This window comes from Neovison vison, chromosome 11 (assembly GCF_020171115.1).
Source record: "Neovison vison isolate M4711 chromosome 11, ASM_NN_V1, whole genome shotgun sequence".
NCBI lineage: Eukaryota > Metazoa > Chordata > Mammalia > Carnivora > Mustelidae > Neogale > Neogale vison.
The window spans coordinates 157,810,449-157,834,247 of NC_058101.1; the positions used below are offsets into that span (position 1 = coordinate 157,810,449).

The window sequence follows — 23,799 nt, forward strand, 5'->3', positions numbered from 1 at the left end:
ATCTCAGCTTTTTTGTCCAAAATTCTTAGAGAAAATGGCAAATGTTAAAAATAAAGAAAAATCTTCATGGGAATTTTTAGAAGTTTATTCAACTTCCTTTTACATTATTATTTACAGTTAGAGTGCCTTCAGCAAACTGTATAAATTCGTAAAGCTTGCCTAGCAACAGGCAGGGAAATAAAAGTTACAGTTCAACCTGTGACAGAAGTACTAACTATTAACTTTTAGATTTATTGGGTTATTTCTTTAATTTAACTGTTATAAAAAATAAAATTTATTTTCACACAAAACAAAATTATTCACATTAATGTCCCACTGCAAAAAGGAAAAGGAAATAGACAATTTGATAAGTTGAAAATCAACAAAGAAACCAAACCTACTTTAGGATGAGATGCTCTAAATATCTTCATTGTGAAGCAACAAAAAATTGGAATGTGACCATATTTAGACTGTCACTTACTTCTCTTTCATTGTAAATTATCTGGAATATAATTTACAGATTCAAATTACATTTTTAAGCTTTAAGGAAATAGCTTTCTTTGTTGTGAAATCCCATTAAAATAGATAATGTTAATTGATGCATATTAGAGAGTGTGGATGTTCTTTTTTCCTACTGAACTTAAGTGTACATCTCTGTGCACTTAAAAAAATAGAATATATACACTAAAAGTAAAAAATTTCACCAGAGAAACATCCATCTTATTCTGACCCATTCTGGTGTTGAACATTGAAAGGATTTAGATAAAACTATCAAAAAGAGAATATAAAATACTTAATAAAATAATATCTTATAATTATATTCATCTAAATAAAACATAAACATCAATTTCATCTAGTTCATAATGCACACTCTCTCAGAGATACATTTTTAAAAACTTCTGGCTGATAATATATAGACCTCATAAATCATTGTGTATGTAGCATACTTTCTTCACTTTGTATGCTATAAAATTCATAATTTATGTTATTACCAAACACTAGGATCCTATTGAGACAGGGAAACTGAAAGGACTCCATTAAAAAAAAAAAAAAGCTGTTTGTTTTCTTTGAAGCTTTTCCTGCTTATGTTCTTACTAGAACCTGCACCCATGCCATACACACACCTTAGGGAACAGATAATGTAAGCCCTCATTATAAAGGTCAAGGAGTTAACACTTTCTTCAGAGTCTTCCAGCAAATAGATAACATCTAAGGAGTGACCAGGTGAGGTCTTCATGAATGTTCTCAGAGACCACAGACTCCAAACACCTTGACACCAAAACCCCTAATTCTAGGGCACAAGTGATTTAGGGAGAACATCTGAGCCCTAGCCCTTGTGTGACCAGTTCTTGGATGCCTGAGAAGACACATACACCAGACCACCATTCTCCATAAAAACTCCAGATCCCCAAGATCAGACTCTCCTTTCCTTTCTGAATCTCCAATCTATAATCTTCAATAAATTCTGTTCTTACTTCCTCTCAGCTTGCACTTGATTTCTATCCTGCGTGAAGCCAAGGATTTTCTTAGCTGGTTCTGTGGGATCCCCTCTGGGTGCTTAGAACCAGCATGCCTGCCTCATTGTAATAAAAGAAAATCTTATAGAGTAGCAACTATAAATTATGATAGTTTTTATTCATTTGAATATAAAAATAAGAAAAATCAATAATTACCCCCCCAAAAAAACCTTTATAATTTATTTCAAAGGGTGTAAATTTGAATCCCATCAAGTCACTGGTATTTCAATAATTGCTTATTTATTCTTATATAATATTTTTTCATATAAATACACAATTGGTTATTATTTAATTAATTAACAACGTTATGCCAATGCATAACATTGGTGATCTTTTGTCCAGACTTTGGAGGCTTTTAACATTCTTACATTCCTTTTTGAGGACAATGAAATAGAGCCTGAATCAGAGTCTTTTCTCATCCCTACTTTGCTGATTTCAACCATTAGTGTCTATTCCTAAGAATGATACTGGAGCTCTGGAACTGCCTGGTGTTTTTTTCACATGCAGTAAGGAATTATTTAAGAAACATAACTTCAGGGCACCTGGGTGACTCAGTCGGTTAAACATCTGCCTTTAGGTCATGATCCTGGGGTCCTGGGATCAAGTCCCACCTTGGGCCTTTGCTCAGCGGGAAGTCTGCTCCTCTCTCTCTCCCTCCCTCTGCCACACCCACTTCATGTTCTCTCTCTCTCTCTCACAATCAAATAAATAAATAAAATCTTAAAAAAAAAGAGAGACATAACTTCAGTATTAGAACTTCATATGAGAGTATGCAGCATGTAACTCAGGTGGCTCTTTTTGTTAGGGGTGACCAAAAAAGTATTTTCCAGAGTCTCAGCACTTGCACTATGCCTCTGCAGTCTTGTGTAATGGCTCTGTGATCATCATTATAAAATTACTTCCATACCTGTTTAGATAGAAGGGAAGTAGTGCTTGGAGGTGACATAAGGTATTTAATACTTACTGGTGTGTCACAAAACCAATTTCCTGATAATATTATACAAATGATATCACTAGACACTATTTTGCTGGTATTTTTTTTCAAAGTTTCATAATGAAAGACAAGATGACTTCTTAGACTTATTTTTACTATCATTTTAAGTTCTCAGCTAATACTGAAAAAAATAAACCAGAACCTTTATCATCTTGTAGAAGATTAAGGATGTTGACAAAAAGGGTTAAAAATTTGGAGTTTTGTAAATTTACATGAACTTTCTGAGGCATACTAATGAGACATATACATATTTATGTCTCACGGGGTTAAGTTTGTTTGGAAGAAAACATGTATGCATTATGATTTATATGGTATAACAAAATATTAATTCAAGGAGACGTTATTTGCAGAAGTAAAAAATATGAAATCTATCTGTATTAATATGTCCATTAAAATAAAAGATTTAGCACAATCCCTACCCTAATTTCTTGCATGTAAGTCAGAACATTGGGGTATTTTTTTTTAAATAGAGCTGAATGAAATTAATTAAGTTATATTAACAACACATAGGAGCATTTTAAAACACAGTTTAAAACAGTTTTTCAACATAGATCATATACAGAAATACAAATGAGAAGCTTACACCTTTATCAGTTACCACCTCAAGAAAACTTGTCCATCTAGTGGCCTTTTAGGGAAATTCATTATTTGATAAATTTACCAAGGTCTAATGAATGACTGAGCTGTCCGACCTCTGAAACTCAGCTGTCACCAGACCTCAGCAAAAGGTTCAAGTTAATCATTAATGTTGGTGAGCACCTAGAAATGAAAATAGTCACATCCTCATAAATATCTTTTTTTCATCCTCACAGGAAGGCCAGAATGGGAAGAAAATAACCAGCCTATTTATTAGTCAACACAGAAACAAATACCATGAGTATCAAAATACTAGATGCCCACAGGAATAGAACTTCCATCTCCTCCTTTGTTTTCTCCCTTAAAATGAAAGGTATCAAAAGAAAAAAAAAAGCACTGTTTTCTGTACACAGTCAGGTCTCACATGTATGGGCACCCTATTAAGAAGCTTTGCTCCTCTCTGCTAGGAACTGTGGGGTGTTAATTTTAAAGCTTAAATCTCAGAAACTAATTCTAATTCCTTAATGAAAACCTCACAGAAGTCTTCATGTACTGGGTGTATACTGAGAACTTTCTTGTCTCTTCAATTCATCTACACATAGTAATCAAACAGTTCACATCTGAAGCTGCCAAGGTGTTAATTTTTTTATTTTAACCCTACGAAAAGCAGAAGGAGTATTATATGTCTTTATAAAAGAGACAACCTAAAAATATGTCAAAATCTGTCAATAGGGCAATTACAAATATATTATTCACACTATTAATTTAATGAATTTAAAGAGTTATAATAGCTTTTGTAGTTTGTTTCCATAGATAAATCTACCAGACTTAGCAAACAATATAGTAGGATAAAAGTTAGATTTGAAATTTTTATCTGAAATTCAAATTTAATTAATATACTGTGCTTAACTTCAGCCAGATCCATACAAAGACACTTACTAGAAAACTATATACAAGTAATTTCTATACGACCTTAAGTAATATGGTTATGGAATATAACCTTTAGTAACCAGAAAGGGAAAAAAAAATCAGAAAATCTCCCATAAACCATAACAATCACCAAAATACATGCTGTCAAATTATTTCATATTTGCCACTAGCAGGTTTCAAGCTGAAATGAATGCAGATGAATTGCAGCTTTTTCCACAGTGATATAAGGCTTATCTCAGTTTTTGACAGGGCCTTACATAACAAAGCTCCTAATGGAAGCGGAAATTGTCTTCAATTATACCCGGTGTCTGAAGGTGGGTCAGCCTAGCTTTTTAAGCTCTTAAAATGTCTCTGATTTTTGTCAGGGTTACCAAATTAATAGGACGCAATGAACTTTTGTCCTTACTTAAAAGTTAAAACTTGGAGGAATGCACTACATACATTATGATTTTTTTTAAGCTTTCCCATACTATGTTTGGAGATGAAATCACAAGTTTATGCCTAAGAAGGAATTTGAAGAAGAAAAGGACAAGGATTGGGATTAAGATGCAGGGCAACGGCACTAAGAGTTCTGGCATCTGATTTCAGAAATGGATGGGGACGTTCTTAAATTCATGATTTATTAATTTATTTAACAAATATTAATTAAGCCTCTGCTATTCTATATCCTAGACAGGAGGGACCCAGCAGTGACAAAAACAGGCAACTATATTTACCCCCAAGGATCTCCTAGTCTAATGTAGGGAAAGAGGCCTACACATGCTACTTGAATTAGAATAAAAGCTGTTCTAAAAGAAAAAGCTCTCTATGTTTCTTTTTCACATATATATAAACTATATAATTTATACATATTCATAACATATAAAATATATATTACATACGAGACATAATTACACAAATATATCTATGGATTTATTTCATTCTATTCATTAATTGAGCATTATTATTGTATCTTTTTAGTTTATCTGATTAGGGATAATCAGGTAGGGACATATTCTTTTGTACATTTTTTATTTAAAATTCTGAATCTTTGTATATAACATCAGACCAAATATATTCAACACATGTTATTTTCTTCCCATCCCATGCTATGCGGCCACTGAAACTCAGTGTTGAAGGAAGAAATGCTATCTTCATCAAATAGAAACAGATTCATGCTCTTAGAATTCAAAATTCCTAGAAATCAAAAATTTTTCAATTGTAATAAGTAGAACTTAATTTTGTGTTTAACATGAGGCTCCTCTGACATGGACCTGGGACAAGTTCTGACCCTGATTTTATTAAATCTACTATATTCTGCTTTCTTGAAATTATCTCGTCTTGGAAAGATCAAATAAATATTCAAAATAATTAATACCACACCTTAAATTACTTACAAGCTCTCTCAAATGGGAGAACTATGTAAATGGGCTTATGAGTTTGTGATATTTGGAAATCATTATTGCAAAGATGGAGTTTGTTCCTGGAAACCCCAATACCTCTGATATAAGTCAGTATTGTGATGTAGCAAAGTTTTCTATTCTGCAGACTCTCTCAATCACTTCAACTATTTAAAGGAACTGAAGAAATAAACTCACCTAACTGGTGAACCTATTTTAATACATCTGATTTCAAAGAACTGAATGATTTCTATTTCCATGGATGAATAAATGAGTGAACATAAAGACTGACTCAACCAACAATAATTTTAGGGTATGATCCAGACTCAGAAAAAAAAAAAAAAAGATAATCCTCATCTTCAATGAGCTCATTAGCTGGTAATAGGCTAAGATATAAACTCATATCCAAATAACGTGGAAACTGCAATGATATTGACTCAGACTATTATGATCGTAAAGAGGAATCACTCCAAAGGTAGTTGCCAACAACTGTTAGAGACTTCTATGTGCCAAGTATTGTCTAAGCACTTTACACAAATTCACTTTAATACTTACAACCCCCGTATGAGATGGGTACTATTACCCCCATTTTACTGTTGGGGAAACCGAGTCACATGTTTTTATTGTTGTTTTGTTTGTTTATTTTAAAGTAAGCTTTTCAAACAGCCTCCCATATAACCATATAACCTGACATGGCAGGTTTTGAAGAAAATCAGGCTATGGCGTTATACTAGTCTTAAAAGATAGAATAAAGGGCTCAGAAGGAAAGGAAGTATCACAGAGATGCATTTCAAGTAGAGAAAACAGGCATTTTTTTTTTAAGATTATTTATTTAGAGATTATTTATTTATTTATTTATTTAGATTAGAGATCCCAAGTAGGCAGAGAGGCAGGTAGAGAGAGGAAGGGAAGCAGCCTCCCTGCTGAGCAGAGACCCCGATGCGGGGCTCGATCCCAGGACCCTGGGATCATGACCTGAGCTAAAGGCAGAGGCTTTAACCCACTGAGCCACCCAGGCGCCCCAAGAAAACAGGCTTTTAAAAATCACAGGGGTAATAAATACATGCTGTGTGTCAGTGTGGCTTTGTCATGACAAAAATTACAAGATGGACTACAGAGAAAGATGAGCTGGAGAGCTAATTAATAAAGGGCCTCTTGAAGAAGAGTGCACTTCACTTCACATGTTAAGGGTGGGGTTTTTTTAGGCCTTCACAAAAGGGAGGTACTTTGAACAGAGGCCCTTCATAATTATAATTTTTTAAAATAGTTTTAATTTAAATTCAATTAATTAACACATAATGTATTATTGGTTTCAGTGGTACAGGACTGTGATTCATCAGTGTTGTATAATAACCCATCCTGTGCCCTCCCCAACCAATATCCATCAGCCAGTTACCCCATCCCTCCACCATACTCCCCTCCAGCAATCCTCTGTTTGTTTCCCATGATTAACAGTCTCCTGTTTTGTCTCCTGTTCTGGTTTCATCCTGTTTTATTTTTTCCTCTCTTCTCCTATTATCTTCTGTTTTGTTCCTTAAATTCCACATATTAGTGAGATCATATGATAATTTTCTTTCTCTGATTGACTTATTATACTTAGCATAATACAAATTTTAATAGTAATTATACAGCTTCAGAATCATCTATATAAAATCATAGAGACACCAAAGGCCTATGTATGTTTGTTTGTAAACGTTTAGAGGATCTTTCCACCACTGTGCTATATCTATTCAAAGGTAACAGTTTTATGAGGATTGATGGAGGGAGGTGGGCAGGTAGGCTAAAGGGGTGATGGGTATTAAGGAAGGTCCTTGCTGTGATGAGCACTGGGTGTTATATGGTTATACGTAAGGGATAAATCACTAAATTCTAAACTTGAAACGAAGAAAGAAAGAAAGAAAGAAAGAAAGAAAGAGAGAAAACAGAGAGAGAGAGAGGGAGGGAGGGTGGGTAACAATTTTAAAGGAAAGAAGCAGTTACCTATTTAATAATTTCTAATAATCTAAAACACATAGATACTAATTCTGTACTCAAATTTGTCAGAGATAAAATTAGAGGTCATCTACTTCAATTCTACCCTTTTATAGCAAAAACAATAATGGACAAAACTAGTTGAGCGCTTACTTTGCACCCACTCCAGTTCTAATTGCTTTCCATGTAGAAACCCAGTTTCCAATGAGTATATGACAAGTGAGATAACAAACTTGTTCATGGTTACAAAGCCAGTAAAGGTAAAGCCACAATTCAAACCTAGGGTGATGCCCAAATAACCTATTTAACCACCACTACTCACTACAGAATTAAAAAAGGGGGAGCCCCTTGCTGATATGTCTGGTTGGTTATCAAAATGGAACATGACCCAGTGTCCCTTCCTCAAATATCCTGCCCCAGGTCCTGCCCCTTTTGACTCACTGTTGTTAAAATAGTTAACTACATTTTCAGACACTGAAATGAGGAACATGCTGATATTATTCATCATGCAATGTCTCGGCAAAAACTTACCCTGGGTTCAATTTTGACCAAGTATAGCACCAACCGTAACCCGTAAGCATTTTCTCAGTCCTACGAGGTATGAAGGCCAGCACTAATGTGAGCTGTTGTGGCAATTTTTTTTGCACTATGAGCACTGGACTTCAGCAACTTTGTAGATTTTCCCTGATCTTAAAATGGGAAGCAATTTAAAGAATTTGAAAAGATTATTTGCTGTGTTACTAGTGATGCCTGAGGATGTCTCTTGCTAGAAAAGTGACTTCACCATACTTAATCATCAGAAACACTCTTGACCTACAGTGTCAAAGGCTCTAAGTTTAATGTAACGTATTACTTATTTTGCGAAGACAGTTTTCCCTAAAATTAGCAGAGTGGGTGACCATTTTAAATTCTGAAGTAGGTACAAACAAATTCTAGATATACCAAGAGGCCATCATTTCTAAAATTTGGAAATGTGTTTGGCAGTGGTTGATCATCTGGTGTCAATATATTAAACCACAGAGTATGTTAGCTCTGTTTGATTACAAGGAGAGAGTGGGGAAAGAAAATTAGGCTATGGGCCAAACAAATTGAATGCAAGTTTCTATACGGGACTTGAAGTAAATACCTCTGGCCTGCAAGAGAATTCAGTCTTTGACACCCGGTCTTTAGGTGCATTCTTTCACACACCAGATTTGCCTTCTTTTGGATGACAGTCTTATAAATGGAGTTGCATTTTAATTGGGTGTCTAGGCTATTCTCTTACAAATTCTACCTACTGGTAATATCCCAGTTTCTTCTAAGAACAGCACGATCACAAGCAGTTCTGAAGTAGGGCATTCAGTCAAGTGCAGACATTTTCTAAGTCCCCTGTCCTAAGTGAAGTCTACCACATGAGTCCCCTGTGCTTGGTGATTCAATTTTAGAAATTGATCATCAGTTCCCTGATCACTAGTAAATGTGGACTTATTATAACTTAGTGACAATGCTATTCATTTAGGAGGAGCAAGCCATCTGTACCCTACAAATTAAAAGAGTTAGAAGGAGCTCCTTTAAAATTCTGATTTACTATACAGCATATAGGATACTTCGGAAATCTGTCATGTCACTGTAGATGAAAATGTAGTTTATTAGATATCATACGGCTAAAATCAAGGTAGTCATCAAGTGGACCTAATTTATTGGTACCATAGGCCAGCTGTAAGAAAGCACTCCCATAAAAAAGATGAATTCACTTTAGAATATATACATCATTTAGGAGCTTATAGTTTTCAGTATTGCCATTTCGGCTATTGCCGACCGCTTAAAAGCTGCAGATATTTAAATATAGACGTGGATCTTGGGGATTATACATCCCTGACTCTGCTCATCAATATGACCTCTTTTGATTCATAAATCTTTTTGCAATGAGGAGCCTATGTGGTTTTAGAAAATAAACACTCCATCCAGGGTCTTGGGTAATTCATCAGGACTGCCATGCCATTTTGCTTTCTTTAGGGCTTCATACTGATGCGTAGGGATCTTGAGTAAGGGACAACACACAAGACTAGCTAGCAAAAACAGTATGTCAGGGATTCCCAGAAGCTCACCATACCACTGAGAGTCATCTTCTAGGACATCTTTTGGACTCAGCTTCATTTCCATTTCAGTGGAGGCACCTCTAGCCATGCATGCCTCACTTTTCATAGAGAAATGTGATTAAGGTGCACATGCAGCCTGCTTTGTGTCAAGCAATCTGCAGTAATCTCAGATGTTTACAGCATCTGAGAAAAAGCCGAGAAAGCTACATGCCCTCTACCTGGGATCCAAGGAGCTGTGTGACACACTGGGTTTCGAGGGATGTTAAAGTAAGGTCACTCCTGTAGGAGAAGGAAGTTCTGGGTCTAAGAGAAACTGAACTTGGAAGTCATGCCTCCCGCTGGGATAATGTTTGATTAATAGTTAAATAAATAGTTAAACCTGTGCTGACTCACAGTACTTAAGGCATCTCTTATTACTTAAAACATATAGCTATAATTACTTTAAAATTTTTCCAAAAATCAAAAACAAGTACACTCAATTTTGGAAATAAAAATTTGTCTTTTTGTGCATACAGACATTTTTTTGTCTGACTCAAGTTTTGGGAAGTTATTTCCTTCATCATCACTTCATGAAGATTATTCATGGTTGAAAGATAAATGTTGCAATTTCTTTGAGCATGTAGCAATGGTTTAGATCTTCAAGCCTGAACTTATTCAAAACAGTCATGGATAATCCTTCTATCTCTTCTCTATATTGGGTGACTTATTTTTCCTATCCTTTCCAGTTTAGAGAGATTTTCTTGAGTAAAAAAAAAAAAAAAAAGAAAAAGTGAAATTATTATCTTGTTGTTTCTGTATAATCTCCTCTCATATCTAATCCTTTCTAAGTTTCCAAAGCCTGTAAGTAGCAGAGCTAGGACTTGAATTCAAAACTCTCTTAACACCTACACTGTTAACTACTCACTATATTTCTACCTGTCCCGTGAGTTTATAAATTTCAAACTCAATAGTGTAAAATAAATAAATACTTCCTTTTCTTCATAGAGTCTTCAGTTTATTTTCTAAGAAGCAGTGTTTCAACCTGGCAAAACTAGAGGGGGGGTAACCAATCTGAAAAAAAAAAAAAACACACAAAACTGTTGCTTAACTTTGATTTCAAACCCCAAATATATCCCCACTAAGTTGGAAATGGCCTTCATAATCCTGCAGAAACATATTTAGAAGTTAAAATGATAAGTTACAGAGCTAGAATTTATTCAAGATAGAAAATTCAGCTTTTTTTTTTTCCACTGCCTTTTATAGCATTGGGGTCAAGGTTTTCTGTTCTGTGAGGCAGCCATTAGTTTTTCAAGAAGCGTATATATATTCCATATAGAGTTCTTTACCAGGTTTTAGAGGACAAGGCAGGGAAAAAAAAAGGAAAAAGAAGTGATGCTTATCCAACTGGTGTAATCTAATGGCAGATATTTGCCCAGTCATGTCTTCCTTCGCCCTAGCTTCTGTCTGTCGTAAAAAGACTCGCAACTTTTGGGAACATTTTGCACGAGTGTAGTGCTTAGAAGTCTTGCAAGTGTCTTGGCTTCTACACAGTGAAGCGACTTTTGTAGATTAATGAACTCTGGAGTGATACATCATTCAGATGACCTATAGGGGGCCAGCCTAAACCCCATTCACTAACCTCAATTAGTTCTACTTTATATCAGCTTGTAAGGCTAAATGAAGCATATTTATGCTTTATGACCCATTTGACTATGTTGTGAGTCTTTCAGAATGTTAGAAACATTGTTTTCTCTAGGAGGGAGGCTCTGATTGGCCCCCTGTAGTCCTAGAAGGCCATTATGGATATTGGAATTTGTATGTTCAAGTCATTCATTATTATTCTCATGAATTCCCATTCTAATTCTTGTGTGTACACAGTGAAATGATGGTTTCTATTATGATCCTGATCCTAAGGCAAAAAATAAGGTAATAAATTAAATTCAATTATCTAGAGTGTCTACATAATTATAGTACAGTTTTATTAAATTAAATATAGTTATCAGAGTGGTTCCAGTTTCTCAGAATTAGATGTTTGAGAAAACTACAGTGAGGAAACCTATATAGCTAAGCACAAAATCCATACATTTTAGTTTTGTCTGGCATTTATTTAAGCATATAAAATGGACCTAGTGTGTGACCCAGGAGGTCACCCTTCTGAGTCTTCATTCATTCACATATAAAATGTTACAATGATACCCTGTCACTTACAAATTCCTTTATTTTTTCGATGACCCTATCACTCTAATGTGGAATTGTTCCTCAGTTGATACAAAGCATTTATTTTTTTTAAATTTTTAAGAATTTTGTTAAAGATTTTGTTGATTTGACAGAGACAGAGTTCCCCAGAGAGAGGGAACACAAGCAGGGGGGTAGTGGGAGAGGGAGAAGCAGGATTCCCACTAAGCAGGGAGCCTCATGCAGGTCTTGATCCCAGGACCCTGGGACCATAACCAGAACTGAAAGCAGATGCTTAATGACTGAGCCACACAGGTGCCCCAAAACATTTAGTTTTTATTAAAGTTTTATTAAAATATGTTTCATAAACACGCATACATTTGATGTTTAAAATCTGTCAGCCTATCAAAGACCGTGACTGTTTAGAGACTAATAATTTTCTAAGTAAATGTTGTAATTTAAGATAAAGGAGTATGAAAAAGAGTACAGGAAATCTCATTTAGAATGGAGTAAAAAATGCTCGAAGGGGGCACTGTCACTGGCATGCCATTGGTTGAGGCTGCATAACCAGCAGGAAGAAAAAAGGTAAGAATTATCTTGACAAGGGCAGACAATTTTCACATAGCAATTTCATTTCCTGCTTTTAAGAAAAAGAAAGAATATCTCTAAATGTCCCAGCAACAACCCAATAACCACACTTATAGCCAATGAGAAAACACCACGAACCCAAACTCCTGTTTCTCTCCAATGAACTTTTGTTTAAAACAACCCACCTCAGTTTCCTCCTAAAACCTAATAAAGACTGACCTTCCTTTTGTCTCTTCAGAGTTGCCTATGGTTTACCATAGTTGTCTTGTACTGAATTGTAATTCTCTTGCTATTCCCAAATAACTCATTTTGTTAGAAAAGTAACTGGTTATTTTATTTTTAAGGTTGACAGGAGGAAATATTTGTGCTTTTTTGCATTGTGTCAATGCAGTGATTTTTTTAAAAAAATTAAGAGCAGATGGATATTTAGACATCAAAAAGAGCTGCTTGAAATACTGAACACTGTATTATTAAAACTCACCAACTGACATTTGCTGACAAGAGGACTAATCATAAAACATAACCATTTATTTCATCAAAGAAAGTTATGTCTGCCCAAGATCTGAAGCCCAACATCCATAAAATGGTTTCATACAACTGACATCCTACTCAAAACAGCTGTCTGCAAGGAAAATAAATGGGATTTAATCTGCCATAAAATGAATTGCACAATTTATTTTTCTTGAGGAAGTCATGCCTTTGTGACATCGGCGAGCTGTAACAGTTTTGCTTTGAAAAGAAGCATCTCTTTCTATGCCAACCCCAGATTAATTCAACCATGTGGAGTATTCCTCCAGAAAAAGCAGATCAGCTTATCCAGAACCTGGTGATGGGAGTTGTGATCCTCTACCATCAAATCACTGATTTCAAACATGAGCCCTACATAATCGTTCAATCGGGGTAGATAAGTTTTAAGATGCTTAGTTATTAAGGATGAAACATGTAAAATTAATGACCTACATTAATGTTCTTCATTAATAAACTTAAAGTCCTACAAAAACCTGACAATTTCATATGCTTCAAAATAATATTTAAGAAGAGAACAAAACTTCAAGAGAACAAAATGCTAGTTAGAAAATGACAGGTTGCTGAGCCTTATCACCTTTTAAAAAAATTCTTAAAAAACCTCAAGAGAGACTCATCAAGCAAATATAAGTACTAATTGTCCCTCCCCTCCCCCTCAACTGACTGACTACTCTATAGGGGTATTCTAAAAGACATTTCACAAGAGAGGTATGGTATGGTATGGTATGATATGGTATGGTATGGTATGGTATGGCCATAGTTTTAATTTGTTTAGCCCATTCATTTAAGTACACAAAATATTTTTACCAGCCAAAGGAAAGATAGCAATAACAAAATTTTCAGGTGTGAAATTTTTTCTAATATTATATGTGATCTCTATCATATAGTGCAACCAGACAATGAACCTTCGGTTATACCTCTTCTTTCTACTATATGTTTTCCAAAACACTTATTTTTGTCTTCAAAATGAGCCTAAAAGTGTTTCATTCTGATGACTACATTCTCAAAAATATATTCTCACATTCTATAGTGGAACATTTTAAAAAATAGTTTTTGTTAAAACTAACCACATAAAGTATCTATTTGAATGGAAGTTTCCACAAACATACCTTTGTAAATTAAATATAAATCCTGCTGAAACTGAAATTAATTTAATCAAATTTAGATATATCATGACTTTCCTTGGAGGACAGAAGAATAGAGACCCTCTAAGAATCTTTTGCAGTGCTCCGAACCTACCAGGGCCAGTGTTATAAAGGCTAATTCAGACAATAATTCATTAAGAATAAGATATGCCTTTAGAGTATGTCAAGGTCCTTTATTTTAGTCTGCAAAATAAGCACCTACTTAAAATAGGCTTCTACGAGAACAAATAACAGATTCTAGTAGTAATCGTTTGGACTGTAAATGTGTGTATAACCCTCAGTAACGTTCCTGAAAACTGGAGAGTTTATTCACATTTGCTATACAGAAGAAAAAGGACACCACAAAATGCTACTTTAAACATTTAGGCAAAGGTGAAGCTCAACAAGAATATGTACTTCTCATTAGCTTTGTCAGATAAACTGTTTACGTAGATGAGGACATCATGTGAGATTGGATTTTTAATTTAAAAGTAGAGAGAAACCCAAAAGTGTTTTGCCTTCTGACATGGATTCTATCAAAGCATATTCTGCCACTAATGGGTAACAATCATATTTTATGAACACAAAAAGATTTTTTTATGAGTTAGTTTTGTATTTTGTAACTTCCCAAATTTACGCTTGTAGGTTAGAAGCTCATCTTCCTCTGACCCTGAGAACACATTGCTGTTTGACATTCATATTTATGACCCTAGGATACGGTGCCACTCTGTTTTGACTCCCTTTCAACCACAAACGTTAAAATCACTGGTAAAATGGAACTGCCTTATTAAAATTATACACTTCACCATAATGCAACACGATATTTAAATTTATCCTCAGCAATCAGAACGGCTTTCTTTTAGTTCGTTAGCAGGTGATGCTAAATTTCTAAACAGAAAAATATACAGTTGTATTTTACAACATTTCTTAGTTCCTGCTCCTTATTAGTATTTAATATTGTATTTTTCTTTTAAAGTACAATTATCCTTACAATTTAAAATATGAATATCAAATCTAAACAATTCCAAGATTCATCACAGTGACTCACTCTCAATAAATCTGAGATATAAAAATTGCATGTCTCATAGTCTAGTGGAATATCTGATGGAAAACCAGCCCTAAAACATTTTTGTTGACTGTCATCTCAGAATCTTTATATGCACTTTAGTGTTAGTATTTTATCATATAAAATAGAAATGCACTATCATTCTCTATTTTATGACCTTTTCACACTGATATCTTCCAACTTCGAATAGTTGTAAAACGTGTGCTGATTTGTCTACTTAGAGAAACTTTCCTTAATGCACACCTGGAGACTACTTGAGTAAAATAGAACCAAATTCAAGACTCATCATTACCATTTGTGGAGTGATTTAAAATATTCACACCATTTTAAAGACACATAAACAGTTTCAACCATGCAAAGAATTGGAGATTTTTATGGTGATGTGGATCTTTACAGCAATTGCTTTGCTATTGGTTGATCATATGTATTTTTCTACATAAATATTTATATATTATGTTACATATATATGTATATATATTTCTTTTCTACTTCCTGAAGTTGGCATGGGAATTATTGAATGATTCCAAAGAAAAATAGATCTATAAAATGTTAGGAAAAGAAGGAAAATTGGCAAGAGAGGAAATAATGGTAATAACCTGAAATTAAACATAAAATGCTATAAAATGAATTCATCAGAAAGCAGAGCAAATGTCTACAAATTTGTGGAAAATGCCAAAATCTATCAAAGAAATATAATGATAAATGGAAAACTAATATCTAAAATAATGTGGAAATAATGCTATCGGACTTCCATCCCAAACTTTTCTTAATGATTTATAAACCCAATACCAATTGCACACTAAACAATAGAAACAGATAGAAAAATTTATTTATAATAATATACACAAAAAACAGGAAATTTAAAAAATTATACTATTTACACATTCATACTACTCATATGACTTGAACCCTAATTTTGAAATACATGAAAGTTTCTCTGAAGCTTTGATTTGCATTAAAAAGTACACATGGATCATGTTGACATAACGATTCTGATACATCTGGATGGGGCCCGAGATTCTGCATTTCTAATAAGCTTCAATGTGACGCTGACGTTTCTGGTCCGGGGGCCACACACTGGGACAAAAGGATTTAAATTATCTGCAGAAAATTACCCTGGATTTCTTCGACGTTGTTGGCTTCGCTAGGTTGGGAGGATAGTTTCTAGTCTTTGATTTTCCCTCTAACTTGTGCATGGAGCATAACAAGCCTTTTTGAAACTGAAATACTCAACTCTTACCCTTCCTGACCAGGCACTTTGGAACAAGCAGGGGCAAGAGAGAGTGTGTGCACCTGCTTTGAGTGTGTGTGCACCTGTTTTGCATCTGTTTGCAACTGTTGTAACGTCATACTTGCATTAAGGGAAGGGTGTCAGCAACTCTCCTGTGACTATCCTAATGTGAACTTGGATTCATCTAAGCACACAAAGTTTAGAGAATTGTCAGGTTCAAATATGCCCTATCTCTGAGGTTAAGCCCCAGCTTATTTCACACATTTCAACATTCTCCATGTGGATGCTGTTAAGGTTGCCTGGAATTTGGAGATAAGCCCAGGATTAGTCCTGCTTTAAAGTCATCATGAAGGCTTGTTATAGGTCTCAAGTTAAGTTGTTAAATGTATTTCTGAGAGCTTACTGGAAAAAAAAAATCACATTCACTAACTTTGGTAAGCTTCAGGTAGCAAAAACATAGTGTTGTTGTTGAAAACTTACCTGCAGGCTTGTACCTTCATGTTTCTGTAGACAGAGGGCTTCTGATGAGAGGCTAAAACAACATTCTGTTTACCAAGCTTGCTTTAGGAAGAGTATCTAAACTGAGAAACTGCTGGAGAGGGCATGCACCTGTGGGGTTTTTGTTTTTTGCTTTGTTTTGTTTCATTTTGCTTTTTCTTTATAACTGGGTCAACCCTACTCAAGCAGATTTTTAAAAATCACTTTGTAATATTCAAAATGATTCTATAATTATGAAATACTTTAGCACTTTTTTCTCTATTGCTATGAAAACAACTACTACACAATTTGCCAATTACTAGAGGGCTTACATTTTTTGGGAACTCTGAATTCCAAGTGATATTAAACTGATGCTATTAAAACAGCTAACATGTTGGCTCTTTTTTTTTTTTCCTTTTTTCTTCCTTTGCATATGTAGCTATTCTATTGACCTAGAGGACATAAAATATAAGGTAGTAATATTTAATTTAGTCTTGTCAAAATTTTATTGCCTTTGGCAAAAGGACATTGCAGAATATCCAGAAAAGCTCTAATGCAAAGGTGTTTAGTTGAATATTGACCACACCTAAAATTGGAATATATTTCTGAAAATAAAGTGTAACATTTCAGAACTAATTTCCCAAAGGAAGCAAACAAAACAAAACAAGACAAAACTATCCTCCTATACTTTAAATTTTGTCTGACCTACTTAGTTTGATTTTTAGAGAATTGGTGAAAAAGATCCTACATGTTGCAGGCTTATAATTTCTGGGTTGTCCAAAAAATGTATAAATATACTTTAAAGTATAATAATTTTAACAGCATGTGCAGAGATAATATCAGAATAAAAAGGAGCAACAAAACTTCTCTTAGAGTCTCTGTAAATAAGAGATGTTCTAAGATATGTTCCTTCTCTTATAATAGAGAAAAGAAATTTGAAAAGAATTTTGATAAACCATGTAAGGCCCCTATGTGATATAAGGAGGTAACACGTTATTTTTATTCTCCTTTTGATGAACCTCTAGAATGTAATTTTTCTTCCACATCTGTAGTAGTTTACTGGCTTATTAAAAATTTGATTTTTTAAATTTCAAAGAGGTCTTAATTTTTCTAATATGTTATGAATCACCACAATTGGTCTTCACATGCCCTCTGACTTCTGTTGGTTCTGGAGAGGACAGATGATAGGTAGATGATAAGAGAGATAAATAGATATAAGATAGAAATTCTTGTGGAATATATTTGATTAAATTGAGAGGATCCCCACAAAGAAGTATGGAGGCCATTTATATTATAGTAGTAGGGGAATATTTGATGAGTAGAAATCAATAGTTGAGAGCAAATACTCTCCTTTGCAGTGCACCATTCACTCAGCAATCCAAGGCAGCTTTCCATCCTGACCTCTCTTTGAGGAGTTACTTAGATAACTAAGGACTTATCTCCATTTTGATTAAAAAAAAAAAAAAGATTGAGACACAGAATTCATTAACCTGATATCATACAGTTAGTAGTTGGTGTTGGCATTCTAACTTGTATTCATCATGTTAATGTTCTGAATTTCCCATAATTCAGAAAGTAGGACTGATGCTTCTTAGGTCCACAAAACCCCTCATAGTCCATTAGATGAGATTTTTTAAATCTGAAACAAAAATCTGGAAGAATAATCTTTCCTATTCCTTGCAACTTTAGAATTATGACATCTTCTAAAAGATTATAAAAGTATTTTTATAATTTATTTCTTCCAAAGTTTATTTTTATACATATCAATAGGTTAACAAAATGAAAAGCAATATTCAAAAACTTTTAACCTTTTGAAAGTTTAATGTTCTTAAAATAATATATTCAACTTGATAGTTCATAGGAATAGAATCTCTAAATTAAAGACTTACCAAAACTTTAAAAATCATTGTTATCCTTAAAAATGTCTAATAGAAAAGTCAAAATCACCATTACTATCCCAAATAATCCTTTTTCTGTTGTCCTACTTCTCTTACACTAATCGCATTGACAGTCTTCTGTCATTTACTTTCCGGGTAACATTCTATGCAGAAAGATAGTACATCAAAGTAGCTACTGTGCAAAAGATGACAGTGATTTGAAGTCAAGACAAATGTAGATGCCACTACTTTCTCCCTCTTTAAAGATGTTCAAGTGAAAAATGTCTCTGAGAAATATTCAGCAAAAAATGCTCTATAAAACACAATTTTCTGCTACCAAGTGCTTCCTACTATATTATCTCCTGGTCAAAATTCTGCTGTAATGAACAGTTTACCAAGACCAAGTTAATTATGTAGAAGATGCTCCACAAAAACACTATCTTATATCCCTTAGTACCAGTCAACTACAAAAGACCTTTTTTTGGTGATATTCAGGCCCAGATCTTTATTCCCCCTTCTCATTCTTTCATTTAAAAGCCAAGTTTAAAGTTTTAGCTTTAATGCATTAAAATGCTTATTTTTAGCCTGAGGTATAATGACTACTTTGAAATATTAGCCCTAAATTTAAGTTTTAGATACCAGTTTGCACTACTGAGTAGTACTGAGTGCATATCTACCTAAGCAACGCAAGGCAAAAACTGCTTTGAAATCAACTTAAATTATCAAGCTGGTAATTTATTATTTTAATGGAATGATGTTAGACAACCTCATTTTGTCATATAAACTTCAAGACATATTAATATTAGGTAAACTGTGAATAATTATTTGAAGTATATCATTAAAGACTGGAACTCTATTAAAGAAACCTTAAGATTAACACACTCAACAGTTTTTCTTTGACACTATCTTTGGAGACTATGAAGAAGCTGACATTTTTGTTGTGTATGAAATTTCCAAAGCTTCAATTAACTCATTTGATTTCAAGATGCATAAAGATAATATGCAATTAAACTCTTTAACTGCCATTATTTTTTACAGATACACAGTACAGGTTAGCAGAGCTCCTTCATGCAATGAAATATAACATAGAACACTGTATTCCCAAGTAGATTAACATCATTAGGAAAGGTTTCCTCCTGTCCATTCACATCTGCCCCAAAAGAGAAACTACCTTTCCCGCAGAATTAACAATTCTCACATTCCGGCCAGAGATGGTGAGTGAAGTCCTAATCTCAGGAAACTTTCTATAAATTTATTCCCCTGTCTTTTATAAACCATACCATGTTTTTCAGAATGGTAGAAATATTAAAATTTATGTCAAATTATCAAATTTTCTGATACATTGCACTATGCAGGAAGTTAGTTATTGTTCAAATATGATAAAATAGCCAGAATTGCTAAGTAAAAATATTTGTATTACTTACCATTTCTAGTATTTATGAAGTAACACACATGTAGCCTAGAGAATGTGTCATACTGGTAAATAATAAAGCAGATGCCTTTCAGAAATAGGAGCAGATTTTATAAATCCATTGGAATATTTCCCCATTCATATGTACTTACAATAACATATTTTGCCCTGTTTGTCCTGAAGCTGAAAATAGAATTTGAGGCATTTTGCCAACACCTGTCTAATTTACAACAGAAATGTAATGCAAATTTCTTATAGTTTCCCAAACACCACCAATACCTTCTCATTCAGTTTCTTTTGAATTTGGCCAACATTTTATGAAATCACAGCATAGTCAAAACTTCATAATTACCTTTCAGATAGAATCAGAAAGAAACATCACAATAATCTTATGACTTTTTTTAAGCCTCTAATGATTATGTAGGTAATAACAGTATCAGATAAAATATTATTAACTGTATCTTACCTCTATCACTGAAGTCATCTACCAGAATGATTTCTGCTATCAGAGTCTCTGGGGTTCGGTTAATTATACTGTGGATGGTACGCAGGAGTGAAGTCCAGCCTTCATTATGAAATGGGATAACGATGCTGGTATTTGGCAGCCTTTCCAGGTACATCTTGTGCTTACAACTAGAGATGATAGAAGAAGAAAAAAGCAATGTCAAATGCAAAACTATAGCATATCTTATACTGCTATTTATTCACTGTTATCGAACATCTGTGAAAAGTAGACTTTGTCTACTACTTTACCAACCAGTGCTTGTACGCCATAATAATCACTCAGTTCATTCATGGAATTCATTAACGATCTCTTTTACATGCGCTCTTAATAAAATAATTATCCTTTTTTGTATGAAGGACTCAGATACTAGGTAAGAAGAGCACTGAGACATGTTCTTGTTTATGTAAACTTTTCTTAATGTTACCTCATAGTGCGAAGAACAAATTTTATGAGTTAAAATTGTTCCCATTTAGCACATGGTTAAGGTTTAAATGGGTTTCCTGGGAAGTTCTGGAAATTCAACTATAATAATTATGCTTAGTTAATCAGTTTGGGTTGCGGTGTGTTTCAATGGCTGGACAATATTTGAGCTCTATGGGGAAAAACACGGTTTTACAATGAAATAAATGAAGAGTTAATCTTAAACAAGCATATACTGATACAACCACATAATAAGGTTACACTAAGATTCAAACACAGACATTATCACATTTCTAGTGGAAATTTTAACTAGGAATTCCAGGTTGCTTTATTCATTATGAAAAAAAAAATTTAAGATACCAAAAAGAACATAGGCTTTAACCTTTGGCACAGTTAAAAACAATTTACTATGTGTAATTGTTATTTTTGCATACTTATGCTTTATTTAATTAGTTCTCAAGCCACACAAGGGCAGGAACCCGGTCTCAGATCTCATTTACCTCCTAGTTCAGCAAGTTGACCAAACTTTATTGAGGATGATGAATGCACTTAAGTTTGTGAAATCTCTGAGCTACTTAAAACTAAAATAGAGTAAAATTTCAATCAATTATCAAATTCAATGATTTTCCTAATATAAATAACTTGAAAACAAAAAACAGAGTAGCAATCTAAAATTAGACAGTTTCATAAGTGCAGAAGCATCTAATGCTTTAGCTTTGTCAAGATACTGGTTACTATATAGTCTAGATGAGGAAACAAACCATAGCATGATGTGAAGTGTGCATATCATCTACCAATATGTAGAGAAATGCACCAGAATATTTAAAACATTACTTAAAATATTTTTCTCAGTCATTTCAATACTTCATTTTACTAAGATCTCAATAGGATATATTAAATATTACTGTGGATCTACAACAAAAGTTGCCTTTTGGGAAAACATGGGGTGCCTGGGTGGCTCTGTGGGTTTAAGTCTCTGCTTTTGGCTCAGGTCATGATCCCAGGGTCCTGGGATCCAGTCCCGCATCAGGCTCTCTGCTCAGCAGGGAGTCTGCTTCTCCCACTCTCTCTGCCTGCCTCTCTGCCTACTTGTGATCTCTGTCTGTCAAATAAATAAGTAAAATCTTAAAAAAAAAAAAAAAAAGAAAGAAAACAACTTGGGAAAACATGACAATGCAATTAAAGCCAATAAAATTATCTTAGAAAACAAAATTAAATATTTTAGATAAATAAGTTGATTCTATATATAAATCTACAAATATAAATAGTTCCTGTTTTATTTCATCCATTTATTTTGATTATTTAATCTCAGAATTTATTATTGTAATAATACCTATAATACAAGTAGATTTTGATGTTTTTAAATATGATGAAAAGAATTGGAAATAACATCTAAGTCATACCATGAAATGGGCATTAAATGCTAGAAAAAATTCCTAAATTCACTTTAAGATAACACAGAATGGTTAAAAAATATAAAGCATATGAAACAGATCTGTGAGTGATTTCTAAGGAAATTTTGTGAGACGGATGTTTTCACTTATAATGCACAAGTCTGGAAAAGAGTGCCCAAGTAATTAAGTACACCTCATTATAATCATGCAGAGCCATCCATTCTTCTCAAAAAAGCCAAAGGCCCAGGTAATTGTGTTTCACTACATCACTATTCAGGATAATTGTACTTATTTGTGCAAATCATCATACCTAAGAGCGCCACTGGGAATGCAACTGATATTCTCAAAAAGCCAAATTATTTTTCAAACATTAAGATGAGACATTGCACATATCACTTGCCTATTAATTAAATAAGCATTGTATTCAGAGCAATACCCTAGACGCAATCAAATAGTGATGTTTAACAGCTCTGTACTAATCTATTCAGAAAATAGGCAGACACAAAAAAATGCAAGACTGATCCTATGTAAATAAGGCTTTCCTTCATAAAAGTGTATTCATTAATTTCTATCTCTGTGAGCTCAAACTTTTACCACACATAAGATGTGAAAAGATCTCTTCTACTCATTCATTCCCTTATGTTACAATGATCTACTGAGGTTTGATATAAGCCAGAATCCAAAATGGAGAAGAAACATTCAGCAAAACCTAATCCCTGACTTCAACACATTTCCAATATAACAGGGGATACAGAATAGAGAGTTAACAATTTTAAACTTAAATTTGGAAAGTGCTGCAGAAATTCAAGGGAGAGCTGAAGGTGGTCCTCAACATATATTTAGGAATACAGCTGATATGACTTGGTAACTGTCTGGAGAAGTAGTTTCAGGAGGACTCCCATGTTTTGGACAGGGGCAATTGATCTTATGAAATACAGACTTACATGAAGGGCACCTCTCAAGGGTAAAAGGCTTGAGGATGAAGATGCGTTGAATTCTGACCACGTTGAGGTTGAAGTGTCAAATATCCTGTTGAACATGGCAATTACATATACGGTATACACATCTATTTGTCTACGCATGTATGCATTTCTGTATCTATGTGCGTGTATATGTTTTTGGCTCAAGAACAGTTCTGCTTTACTGGAGGGACATACATGTGAGTGACAGATGATAGCAGATGGGACCGTGGGCCACCAAGAATTCCTTAGTGTTCACCAGCCCCGTACATGCCAAGAGGATCCTTTATAAATACCTGCAGATTGCCAACCAAGTGCTTCCTCTCATCTCTGAACAAAAGCAGATAAGAAGTTTTGGGGGAAATGAATGCCCGGGAGCACGTTTCAACCAACGAAGGAAGGAAGTTGGAGAATAAACAGTCCTCTGGTGAGGTAACTCTGAGGTGTTTTCTATATTATGTACCTGAGTTTCCCAGCAAGATGGAGCCTCAGTTGCCCACAGAGACAAGGTTTTTACAGTTTATCTTTTATTGGCTTTTTTTTCCTTTCCTGTCTTACTTCCTCATCCAGCCTCCCCAGGTACTTTCTGTGATTCCTCCTTAAAATTACTACAGTCAAATTTTTGTCTCAAGGTCTGTTTCTAA

The 23,799-nt window shown here is 34.1% G+C and overlaps 1 protein-coding gene across 1 annotated transcript in view; it reads right to left on the reverse strand.

Moving 5' to 3' along the window:
- Nucleotides 1–23,799, reverse strand: part of GALNTL6 (polypeptide N-acetylgalactosaminyltransferase like 6) — a 1,226,826-nt gene that overhangs the window by 655,568 nt on the left and 547,459 nt on the right. Inside the window, exon 5 of the mRNA XM_044225096.1 lies at nucleotides 20,344–20,510. Coding sequence (XP_044081031.1) covers nucleotides 20,344–20,510 — 167 coding nt within the window. The remainder of the gene's footprint in view (nucleotides 1–20,343; nucleotides 20,511–23,799) is intronic.